We start from the raw sequence: 12,973 nt of genomic DNA on the forward strand, positions 1-12,973 counted from the left end.
GAGAGGACAAGGATAAACATTTTGATAATTCTACTCACCAAAAATCAACAGCGAAAGGCTTTTTTTTTTCATTTTACCTCAAATTTCGCTCTTAACTCAACGGTATGAGTCCCCGCCTCAAATCTGCAAAAAAAAATCTGTTTTTTCCCTCCACTTTAATGAATTCAGGATTGCATGAGGGAAATTGACTCATTTGTTTTTAACTATGCACCTATATATATTTTTTTTTATCCTTTGAGGATGAGATGAAAAGTAAAAATCCCGCAAAACACAGCCTCATCTAAATGTAACGGCCGACCCAGGCAAAAAGTAACATGGCCACGGAGGTCAAGAGGTGAAAGGTCACGGACGATGCTTGGTTGCAGAGGTCGGTTTCGCAGCAGTGTTGGCAACCCCCAATGGTTGTGCCTTCAACACTTCCGCAACCGTTGGGACATTCGGGTTCCTTAGAGGTGTCGCATTTCCGTTCCACTCCAATCAGTCCAGCAACTCCACCACTAGCTTTCTAATAAGATAAAAAAAAAAAAAAAAAAAAGAGATTAGAAATTTTCATTTATAAATGACTATGGCAATCCATGTGAATGTAATTACTTGCACTGAAAGTGTATATATTTTTTTATAGTGTTAACAAACTGAAACCTCAAAGAAAAGTACTTAGAATTGTAACTTAAAGTAGGTACACACTTAATGCTTCTTACAAAAATTATCTTTTTTGTTGTAATCTACTTTTCATTGAATAGCATCCTATGATTGCCCAATTATTAAGATGGACTTTTGCCATTGAGACCGACATGAACGTAGCAGAAAGACTTGAAGGTTTCATGTGATAATTACATCGCACTGTAGTGCGTATATTAGATCATAGCAGGCATAAATTTTTAAGACACTTTTTTTAAAAGGATTTGGAAGTAAATACTCACAACGCATACGCCATCACACTCTACGATAGATTGAGCAGCACCCCATCCATTCGGATCAAAGTTAACATCGCAGAAGCTGTTGTAAGTAGGAACAGCGTTGGTGTAGTTGCAAGCATAACACCGTATGCCCTGGATCTGGGCTGCAATATTGGCAGGAAAAAAAAGAGGAATTGTGACTCTTTAAAGGGAAGATACAACATTTTGCAAACATCAAAAAAACGAAATGATCCAATTATCACGAAATACCTTACTGGATTGTTAGGGAATGACAGTCTAAAAGCATCCTTCAAAATTGTGGCTCCTGGTGTGCTGACATTTTCAAGAAAAGTTGTATTTTTCCAACGCTGGTCGGCTGACCAGCGTAGGAGAAAACTGCCTATTTTCAAAAACTACTCCACATTTCTTATATTTAGTTATTCCACATTTTCTTTGCAATTGATTACACACCCATGAACAGGTATAATTAAGCCAGCTAAATTGATACTCTGACTGTACAATTCCCCAAAATCTATAAATTGTTCCATTTTAAGTGGGGTCGGGGAACCAGACTACGATACAAGAACAAAATTGGTTTTTCTTTGTTTTTCCAGCATCTACAAGCCCAAAACGTGAAACAAGTCAGTTTAACAATATATTTGCTATAACATATTAATCCTCCAAACCCATTTATTTCTGAAAATTGCAGCAAAAGCCAATGTTGTACATTCCCTTTAATGCTCTTTCTGCATTTCAAAATGCAAAATAATTTTTCAAAAGGATCATGTTATGCTGTATGTTACTTTTTCAGAGTCAAAGCAGTGCAGAGATATCAGTTTCAACATCAAAAGAGTTTGGAAAATCAGTGACCCAGAAAATATGGGTATAACATAGGCCTCTATATTGCATATTTGTCTGAAAATTTGAGGTTTTAAAGGAAAAGTATGCATTATGGTGCCAATTTATTTTGAAAAAAGGAAAGATTTCCATAAACCTGGTCATCCTGGCCATCGCTATTTTTTTTCCCTGCAGTGACATCAGCAATCAGGAAGTGATCATCAGAAAGTGACCAGCCTCATCATAAAATGGGTCTGTGACTGTGAGCAGGGTGACAAGCCATGTCCAGATATGGAAATCTTATCATGCTTATATTGGTAGTTTTAACTTACCAATACAGGCAGCAAGAGTCAACAGGAGTAAGATAAGATCCTTCATTCACTCTCAATTCACAGTCTTATTAGATTAGCAGAGCCGACACCGACCTGTGGCTGAATGGGATATGAAGTTCGATGTAGAAAAAAAAGAAGTCAACTGCCAGAAATGCAAATGGAGCTAGCACAGTAGCAGGCTAGTATTAGGGGCCTATAAATATTAGTCATCAACTGCCAAAACTCTTAATTCGTCAACATTTACCTACACTCCAACACAAAAACATTTGCCTGCGTTAACCTTTGTGGGAGGTTGCGCACAATACGAGTGTTCTTAGTGTTACATAACGGTCCGGTACGGCACGGCGCGAAGCCATGATACTCACTACACACGGCAAATAGCCCCGCCCGGCATATCGTCTATTCCTTCCTCCATGATTGCACTGAAGTGAAAGCTATAAAACACGACTTTCACAAACAATTACATGTAATTAAAGCATCAAATGTTAAGCATCATGGAGGTACATCCTCACCTTAACCGTGCCTTAACTCAGCTGTCACTCGTTCTTGATCGATTAATTGTACTTGTACAACAAAATACTGGAGTATTTTTAAAACTCTGCCAAGATAATTGTAATACTGAAATGCAGTATATTACGCAAGCTCATAATTTATGTACACTACTATACTAGTACTAGTACATAAATGGAAATGTACTAGGCGCTGACAGTGCGTGCGCGGTACGGTGCATTGACCGTGGATATTCCATAGTTTCTATGGGATACTCCCATTGATCTCCATGGAGATCATCAATGGATACTCCGCTTGAGCGATTTTCCGTGCCGTTTGAGCGCGCGCGCACTGCTGGTAGCGACACATTATCGTAAAAGTTGGTATCTTAAAATTTTTATGCAAACCCCCAGCCCCTACACGCGCGCCGGGGGACGGTGTAGAAAATATCGGACGGTTATTTATTACTCCCCGAACTTCGGCAGCGACCACAAACCCCATTTTAAAGAATAAGTTATTAGACAGGATCAAGGTACCAACTTTGACGACAACGTGCTGCTAGTAATGGCAAAGATACTTACTTGCCACACGGACGCTGCATGCAGGAGGAAGTTGTTTTCATCGGATCGGAAAAGGAAATTCCCATAGTTAATTGAGGGGGTTCACACAACAAATGAAATGCCCTGCATGCAGCTAGCTAGCTGCCTAGCCTGCCTGCTGGGCAGTTTCTGGAATTAAAATGTAAAGGCCGCGCCTGCACCTGTGCATGATCCAATTTTTTTTACTAGCTGAAAATTTAAATCGACTTGGACTCTTTTCCAGATTTTTTGAGTTACTGTATGTTAATTAAGTTTAATTAATTACCATGCTCAATTTAACAAGTTTCTTCATAAAAAAACGAACCATTTGCCTTGAGGGTTAGGATTAATGTGATATGTCTTGCGACTTAAAATCTGTCTTGACGGACTAAAGTTTAGTTCTTTAGAAAAGTTTTGCGGGAAAACGATTCAGTGATATATTTTTGTGGATGGTGACAATTAACATATGCCGTTTAATAAAGTTTTCCTTCAACAAATATGAATTTCGCTTATTTGCTGACCGATTCCTACGTTTAGATGAAAACAGCAAATATCACCCATTTTCTGTCCCATTTTTTATTTGCTAAACAAAGTAAAAGATAAGGCGAGTTGCCTACATGCCCGAACAGGGGTGCAGAAAAAATATTAAAATATTAAAAACGATTTCGATGCCCACAAAAACTGGTTAGCGCCCTCAATTGATAACATTTTCTGGAACCTGGGAAACTGGTTCCTGGACTGCAGGCAATGCATTAAAATGTGTTTTATGGTTGGCTAGCTATCTATTTTTGGTACGCACAACACGAGGTTTCGAAAGTCGAGAAAAGTAAAAATTGTACGGGTTAACGTCCCCGTTTGGAGCTGTTTACTGATTGTAAGTATATGAAATGTGTGTCTGAATTTAGGTTTATCACAGCTACTGAAATTTCCTATGCGTTGCAAGCATGTCAGAGTTTAGAAAAACTTGTATTTTGATTTTATAGGCTACAGTCAGCAGTGACTAGTGAGCACCGTCATGAACGTCTGGAATACGGCGCATGTATGGGCTCAGTGGGCGCGCTAAGAAAAGAGGGCGTGTTTTTTTTTTTACCTTTTTGACAAAATTTGAGACTAGATCCGTGTCGACGGGACACACTGCGTAGTGCGTGTGCATTAGCCATAGCTGGAGTTACCCAGCCCTAAATTTGATCATTGACATTGGGTAACCCAATGTCGATAAAATTTCGAAGTGGCTATCGTTACGGCACTCGTTGTTTAGCGCCCTCTACGATTTTTTTTTGATACGCACGCAGGTATATGATTATTTGTTTCCCCACGTTTTATCGAGCAGTGCGCCAGCTCAGCCGATAGAGGGTAGGATTTTGCACCGCGAGGTTGCGGGTTCGAATCTCAGTTTTGCACTCGAATTTTTTTCCTTTTCTAACCTGAGGCTTTGGAGGATTTTTTTTAAAAGGGAAATAAAGTCCGAATTTCATAAAGTTCAAATTCACTTTTTTCCTTCTAATTTTATATTTTCTTGTCATGTTTTTTTATAAAAGTTGCCAGGTTGCAGTCTACCGTAACGATAGAAAATGGGAAATGCGTTACGGCTGCCGTAACAATAGCCACTGCGATAAAATTTAGATAGGCCTAGTGGATATTTTGCCGGAGGTAATGACGGCAAACTAACGTTTACTAAAGGTTTGCCAGCGGCAATCCATATCAACAGAGGGCGCTGTACTCTTTAAGATAGGGCTGAATTATAAGATGTATTAAATTCCCACTAGAACTTAGAAGTTGTGTAGCACGTTTGGTGTAGTGGTTAAGCAAAGGCTTTAGTGAGCGGGCAGACAGGGCTCTGGAGTGCTCTGAAACGTGCAAAACTAAATCAGGCCCAATTTACTCACAGTTTAGCAACAAATTTCTCCAAAAATTCCACTGGGGCAAAGAAAATGTCCTCGGTATTTCACCAACCAAGTTTGCAGACTCAATTCAATTTTTAAAGGAGACATTTCTTCAATATTTTGCACATGAGAGGGAAGTCAAGTGATTTCAAAATGGGGCTAAATACTAGACTGGTACATGTCCTACCATGGTCCAACTATTTGAAAAGACTGACCTCTTCATTCAGTGCCAATAGTCTGGTGGCTTGACTATAGAGAAATGTGTAGTAAATTGAGACTAGTTCCCGCTTCATGCCACACAATTCTTTTGGCATAGTTGATTGATTCAGTACTGAAGCTGTGTTGGACTGGTTGTTTTAGGTACCAGTCTATTTTCTTGTTTTGCATGTTTTCAATACCTTAAGTTTTGGGACTCTCATACACAGTATTGAGAGTCCCAAATTTTCGGACTAGTGAGCGGGATGACTCGGGTTCGATTCCGGATCCCCTCCACATTTTTAAGGTTTTTTTTTCCATCCCCAAATAAATAAGAATATTCTTCTTTTATTATTTTATCATGTCTCAAACATTTTATTGCAAAGTATGACATTTTCTTTTTCAGATTTGTGGCTCTGGAGGATTTTTTTTAAAGGGAAATAAAGTCCGAAATTATAAAATGGTCTGAATCCCATCTTGTGAATACGAGGTTACAACGATAATATTGGCATGGAGCCAGACTAAAATTTGTCACCGGAAAATGTTAGAGTACATAAAAACAGTAACTGCGCATGTTCAGTGCATATCCGGCAAACTAATGTTTACTAAAGGTTTGCCGTTTCCGGCAAAATATCCACTGCCTAAAATTTAGGGCTGGGTAACTCCAGCTACATTAGCCCCATAAATGTGGCCAATTTACCAAGTTTACTGGAATACTGGACTAGGCCTACCTCTGTAGACATGGTAAATATTAGACCCGTGAACGTGGCTTGTAAATTAGCCACGCTCTTGTACATGTTCGAACCAAGCGAAATCGTCCTTCCATGACAAAGACTGAACATTGTTGCCTTACCGTGTGATAAGTATTCACATATCAAGCTTTCTTGAACATGTTGAACTCTGCTTTTACGCCAAATCTGGCATTCAAATGAAATTCGAGGTAAAATCTGGCAAGATCTCGACGTCGAAGAAGAAGTCCTACAACCTCCTCCTGATGCATGTGATTTACTACCTGATAAATGCTGCGAATAAGTTGGTATCGCACTGACGCTCCAGGCATTCCTTTTGTCCGGATCGTAAGTGCGATTCCAAATTATTAGCTGCGTTTATCATGTGGCCTCGTTATTGGCCAATCAGACGCCGCCTATCATATGCGCCACATGAAGCAGACGGGTAGCTCGGTGGGCTCCGATAATTTTGCACGCAAATGACCCTGGGTACTCGTCCAGGGTCATTTGTCAGGGTCACTTGTCAGGTTAAAATCTAATTTATACACGTTCGTGTGGGTCTTCATTGATGGCAAATTTCGTCGAAATGACACATCCTGAACACACGGGAAGGCAAATTTAGATTTCTAGGTGAGTACTCAATATCCATATGAAATTATGTATGGCGGATCGATTTCGCTAGGTTCCAAAATACACAACAGCGTGGCATTGTATACAACGCCACGTTCACGGGTCTAGGTAAATGTTAAAGCACTTGGAACCTGCCTACAGTACATGGCCTACCCCTACCCCTGGAACTACATGCTGGGTATTACGAAGTTGTAATACCCATAGATAGGCATACATTGTATCAACGCGAACATGCTGTATACTACACGAATGTTATTCAATCAACCTGCCAGCTTCTACGCTCATGTGAATTCACAGAATGCTTCATAAGTAAGTACCTCACAGTAACACTCACGAAAAATAACATGAGGATTCACAAGTCATGATTGATTGATTTGATTCCAAATATCTCTCGAAATGCATATCGCTCAACATTGTCATATATATATATATCATTGTATTCCTATGAGCTTAGCAATTCATAAAATAAAGCTTACCACAATTGTAAACTTGTCCATAGATATATGGTATCTTGAAAATTAGTGAAAAATTGGAAAAAAAATTTCAAGCACCTTCTGACAAGTTTGTCGCCATCTTTTTCTCCATCCATTGTCTACTAATTGTGAGAAGCTAGGGCTCTCTGCTGTATTAAACTGGCTAGATTCATTACTATGCATGATGACATCACGCGGCTTGATTCAGGGCATACATGTACGTATACATTTTGTATACAGAGGCCAGTCTGGTTCCCAGACAAAAAGTGTCCGACTATCTTTGATGTTAGCCCCCCCCCCCCTTTCGGAGCACGTACATTGTATTATTGTTTAAAGTTAGCTTGTATTGGCATAGAAAATTCACCATGTTCACCCCTGGTGGCCTGCTTCCAGAACCCTTGAATCGGAAAATTCACGTGCAAGAAATTTTGTGCCAAAAACAATGAAAGAACAATGAAATCTGTTGTTCAAACAGTTTTCTTAGTTTGAGACGTTATTTTTTTATTATTAAAATTATACCATATTTCTAGAAAAAAATTGCCCAGGAAATTCAGGACATTTTTTGTTGTGAATGGTAATGCAGCTATGAGCTTTCCATTTTTTTTTTTACCAGTGCAGCAAAACAGTTGGAAAGTTTACTGTATAATAAAACTGATCTTGAATTTTTTTTGTTAATTATTTAGTCATTTAATCTTTTGTATAAACTCTTCCGTGTTTAAGTCGAAAGGTGGTTCCGTAAATCATGACCTTTTATGCATTTAAAATTGTTTACTTTGATGGAAATATTTGCCTTTCTTGAAGAAGGTCCATAACTTTGTTCATAATTTCCTGGTTTTCATTACAAAATTATATTTTTTAAGTTGTAACGCAGGCTTTGGCTCATGGAGGTATGTCTTTTGAAAACGGTGTACACAATAATTGAATGCAGACACTGGTCTGTTTAGAATTCAGCACATCGTTCTTCCGCAGTTTGCCTGCAGCTTTTCCTGTTTATTTTCATCCGGAGCCTGCATTTCTTCCGTTCATTGGTTCCCTTCCTCCTTCCATGATGTGTTATTATTCCTCTGTCTGTACCGGCCCGGGGCGCCGGCCCGCCAGCCCTTTTATGTACCCGCACCCCGCACTTCAATTTCAATTCTATTCCTGGGGTCCTAGTCTCGATGGAATTCCATTAGTCTGAGCTCTGCCTGGATCTAGATCTTTTGCAATTTCAATGGAGTTGATGGTGATTTGCGCTTGTGCCTACGTCCAGAACAACAGGTTTCTTACATGAACAAGTATAATGCAGTAATGTTTTATTCTCAATTTCTTTGTGCTTGGCACTTGGATCAGGTTGTAGTTATTGGCAGATGTTTAAATTTCTGGGTGCAAATTGTGAAACTCAGATTTCAGTAATTCTGAATTCTGTTTGAAACCCAAGAACCATCGCAGAAAATCTGTTTCACATTTCTTGTACTGCACATGTGTCATATTGTGGATTTGAAATTGATGGCCAAAATTTGCTAATCAAAGTTCCTCAATTGTAAGTGCATAAAGTTGAGCTATTGTTTGTGAAATTAGCACTCGTGTTTAGCTGCAACAAAACTTGGTTCTGGTGCCACTTGTCCCAAAGTGTGTAAAAACACTGCCTACCTAGAGATAATGAAGTCTTTGAGGTGTTCTTTTAAATTTCCTTGTTTCCCTTTGACAAGAAATCCCCTCTTTTGTAGTTGGAAACCATTGATTTAACCTAGATCATTCAAATTCCATGAGGAGGTTTGGAAAATCTTGCAGGACTAAAGAAATGTAAAGCCCATTGTTATTTATGTTTGAGCCTTAATGTCCCTTTAAGTTTTAAGAGGAATGTGCCATAGTGGTTGATTCTTTTAGGGTAAAGCTGTGTTACCACGCCAAGCATAAATGTCTGGAACGTTACCATTCAAAGGCTCATTTCCAAGTAACAAGTCAAAGAGTTTCGCCTCAGTTTTTCCCCACACAATCTCTCTTGGAAACTCTGCAATAATGACAACAATTGGAGCACCAGATGTAAATCTCGGTTTTCAATCATTTGGCCGCCGCCTGACAGGCTTTTCGCCAGCTTCTTGGAAGATTGGATGTATCGGGCACAGTGAAGCCTCGTATGAGATAATAATGGTTTACTGCCACAGATTGGTCGATTCAAGTTTGAAAGATTTAAATATATAGTGAAACATACATGTACATTTTTTGTCCTTTCAATTATTTGAAAAGAATAGTCAGTAGATGCCTGGACATGTTACATGTTTGAAAAATGAAAATTGATGTAGGGACCAATGTGGTCGAGGGGGCTAATAAACTGAACATTGATGGATCATGAATGCAAGACGAGTCTTTCCCTCAGGCGCCGAGATGATGAAAATGATCAAGTGTTGATGGCAACGTGGGATTTTGAGGAAAATTCATTCAAGGGTTCTTTCAGAGCGCAGCCAGAGCGTTTCAATTTTCTAAGAAGCTGGCGAAGAGCCTGTCAGGCGGCGGCCAAATGATTGAAAACCAGGATTTACGTCTGGCGCTCCAGTTGTTTTCATTATTGCAAGTTTCCAAGACGCATTTACATTTTGACTATTCTTTTCAAATAATTGAAGGAAAAAAAATGTACATGTATGTTTCGCTGTATATTTAAATCTTTCAAACTTGAAGTGGCCAATCTGTGGCAGTAAACTATTATTATCTCATACAAGGCTTCGCTTTGCCCGATGCATTCAAGAGTGAATTACTTTTGGGTAGAAATATAACACCTTAGAAAAGGAGACTATTACCAGGATGAAACTCAAAAATAGCACGGAGAACACAACTTTAAAGATACAGAAGTGCAGCGACTTTTAAGTTTGAATGCACAACATCTGTTGTCCGTATAAAAGGCTTAAATACTGTGGCAGCTACATGTATAACAACTTTGAACAATTCAAATTGAAAGTGGAAATTGTAAACCAACATGAGTTAGGATTAAGAAAAACTTGAGAAAAAAAACATGGAACAGGAACTTTCTTTTGGGCATTGAGCCCACATCACTGCTAACTTGTCTCTTTTTTTCCTCGCATTTTTTTGATGATTAAAATGAAGAGAGACTGAGTGAAAGCTAGACATTAATCCTGAGGCCTGCTCATCTTCCCTGCCGGTTGATTAATATGACATCTTGGAAACGGACATCTTATGTGGCCAGTGAAGAGAACGTAAAAGGAATAAAAATTTAGTCGCGGTTCCTGGATTTTTTTTCTTCTCAAAACTATTCAAATCTTTTTCTGTTTTTCTGGTTCATGTATGTTACTCCCACAGATAATACATAGATTTGTTTGCAACTTTGTATTTGTGTCATATTTCTCGAGATGGTGTGTGGTTTAGAGTCATGTACATGATATTCTGATGTCTAGAGCTCCCTTTTCATGGTGTGTCAATATGGTAGATTGAACAACACACTAAATTTTGTAACTTTATGTACAAATGAACTCAACCTACATGTAACACTGAAATGAAATCAATGCTTTGCTCATGAAAAAGGAATCACATTTGCTTCAAAATATAAAAAAGTCTTGAACTGATTGCTCCAGTCTTGTAGAATGAATACAAATATGTTCATTTCCTTTTAAGAGAAGATCCAGCAAAAAGACCAAAAGATTCTCACATCGGCCTCTAAATTCATTTTACAATTTGTAGGTTGAAGTTATGGTCCGGACAACTGTTGGATAATTTCTGATCATTCACCTCACTTGTCTTAACAAAATAAATGTGTTTGTCAAATTTTGTATACTTTGGAGCACAATCATCGTGGTTGAAGGAATTTGATGCACTGTACATGTACGTGACACACTCAAAAGTGATTGTGCTAAAGTTCATTTTGTTCGAGCAGATTTTGTGTCCAACATTACGAGTAAATCCACTTAGCCAAAACATCAACCATAACAAGAATTAGAAATTGGCAACGTTATGAATTTCAATTTGTGAATTCATCAATTTCAATTTACATTGTGCATGCTGATTGCTCCTTCGAGTTTATAACACTGTTTCTGCGAAGTAAAACTAATTTCAAGCGCTCATAACACACGTAGTAAATTGGTAATGTGTTACATGTATATAGCGGGCACTTTCCCGTTAATTGCTGGCGGGTTGTAGCCGTGGGGAAGGGATTCAATTTCAACCGTTTAGCATACAAGGGAATTACAATTTACATCTAATTGAATTCAACTCAAGTCGGATCTGTCTTCTCAGAAAAAGGTCATCAAACGATAGGAAGAAGGCTGGCTTTAAGTTAGGAACCTAGCAGATGTTTTTTTCTCAAAGGCAAAGCTAGAAAATCTTAGAAAAGAGGCAACATATTTCATGGAAGAGTATTTGCTTGAAGCAGGTCTTGTACCAAAATTTTGATTATTTTTTTTGATTTTTTTTTTGATTTTTAAAAAAAAAATTTTTGGTTTGATTTTTTGATTTTTGTCATTTGTTGTTGTTATTATTACTATTTATTTGTTAGTATTATTTTTTTTAATTATTTTTTTTTATTATTTCAAATTTCAGTGATAAAAAAATGATTATGGATTATTGTTCACTAGTGGGAAATTTCCTGTCATTCACATTGCAAGGTTTGAGGCTGTGTTAAGTTGTAGCTATAAGTCAACATTTCACAGATTACATGTATGATACAAAAACAAAAACAAAAAGTGCATCAGTTTGCCTTATAAAATGTCTCACTTACGCCCCTATAAAAAACATCTCTCAAAGTAACATGGCAAGGATAAATGTAACAAGCAGGCAAAACAAAAATCAGATTTTGCCTTTTCTTTCAGTTAATTTCACATTGTTTATCAGACAGACATATTATATGCATTAGGAAAACAACATTTTGTTAAATAACATGTAAAGTTAATAACAACTTATGGAAAACCTGTTTTGACAACTGACAAACAAATTGTTCTTTCCGTCTGGCCCTGCCTCTTGAAATTACCGCTGAGCTGTGAGGACAGTGACGCATACATGCTTCATGAGCTCACTGTCGACGGCGGCAGTGAGCAAAGGGGGGACGAATAGGGAGACAGCTCCTCACACAACGAGGCTCTAATGAACCCGATCCTAACCACTAACTCTCTCATTCTGTAGTTGATCATCGATGAGGAAGCTCGCTTCTCTGAGAAACATACGCATGCACACACTCGGACGTCTGGCTGTAGAAGCTTGTTAGCCAGCCAGTACATCGATGCCAAGATGACGACGTCCAACTACTTTGAGTCTCTGACCAAGCTCAGACTAGGAGGACAGACGACGGTGGGCCCTGACAACCAAGACACATACATCTTGGAAATTGATGCCCAATCACAGTAAGTTCAATTTTCATCTTATTTATTGCTCTTCATTTTATTAATCAGTTTTTACCCTTAACTCCCTCGGCATTTTTTGTAAGGAAGTCCAACTTACATGTTTCAGTTTATTTATATTTTTAATATTAACTTGGTTGTACATGTACATGTACCTTCTGAAATGGTGCAAAATTCCCCAAAATCTTCATGTACATGTACTAGAAAAACTGAAGAAATTTTGGAGTTCAGGTTTGATCTCAAGTCAAAACAAACGGGTTTGGTAACTAATTTTTTGACAAGACTTAAACTTTTTATGTCATACACATTAAGGTTTAAAAATGTTGATGTTATTTTGGAGATTTCAAGTCTGTTGAAAAGACCTGATATGATAATTGTGATACATGTACATCGTCAAAAGTTATCCCTTTTGTAACTTGCAATGAAAGCAAGTAAATTCATGAGTCCAGGTGCGTGCTTACTATTTTGAAATTGACCAAGGACTTCAACATTGTACACGTACGCAATAATGTTTTGAAAATCTGCAACCGTTTTCGCGCCAAAATTTCATACATCAATCTTCACATACATGTACATCCTAGAAAAGACATACATGTACATGCCAGATACTG

At 38.2% G+C, this 12,973-nt stretch overlaps 2 protein-coding genes across 4 annotated transcripts in view; one reads left to right on the forward strand and one right to left on the reverse strand.

Annotated features, from left to right (window-relative positions):
* Nucleotides 1–230: 230 nt before the first annotated feature.
* On the reverse strand, nucleotides 231–3,258 carry LOC119739415 (lymphocyte antigen 6B-like). Of its 3 annotated transcripts, none has more exons than XM_038214361.1 (4): nucleotides 3,136–3,258; nucleotides 2,066–2,164; nucleotides 921–1,060; nucleotides 231–505 (listed from the first exon to the last, which is right to left on the reverse strand). In XM_038214361.1, exons 2-4 carry the CDS (start codon nucleotides 2,109–2,111, stop codon nucleotides 281–283), a joined length of 411 nt encoding a protein of 136 aa, XP_038070289.1. In that variant the 5' UTR covers nucleotides 2,112–2,164; nucleotides 3,136–3,258; the 3' UTR covers nucleotides 231–280. The 3 variants fall into 3 exon arrangements, with proteins under 3 accessions (XP_038070289.1, XP_038070288.1, XP_038070290.1); XM_038214360.1 differs by lacking the exon at nucleotides 3,136–3,258 and adding an exon at nucleotides 2,578–2,739; XM_038214362.1 differs by lacking the exon at nucleotides 3,136–3,258 and adding an exon at nucleotides 2,431–2,515.
* Nucleotides 3,259–3,888: 630 nt separating this feature from the next.
* LOC119739554 (WD repeat-containing protein 89-like) overlaps nucleotides 3,889–12,973 on the forward strand; it is a 46,204-nt gene continuing 37,119 nt past the window's right edge. Inside the window, exons 1-2 of the mRNA XM_038214536.1 lie at nucleotides 3,889–4,006; nucleotides 12,148–12,365. Coding sequence (XP_038070464.1) covers nucleotides 12,253–12,365 — 113 coding nt within the window. The 5' untranslated portion in view covers nucleotides 3,889–4,006; nucleotides 12,148–12,252. The remainder of the gene's footprint in view (nucleotides 4,007–12,147; nucleotides 12,366–12,973) is intronic.

The sequence above is a fragment of the Patiria miniata genome, unplaced genomic scaffold (assembly GCF_015706575.1).
Source record: "Patiria miniata isolate m_02_andy unplaced genomic scaffold, ASM1570657v1 HiC_scaffold_30, whole genome shotgun sequence".
Classification (NCBI taxonomy): Eukaryota; Metazoa; Echinodermata; class Asteroidea; order Valvatida; family Asterinidae; genus Patiria; species Patiria miniata.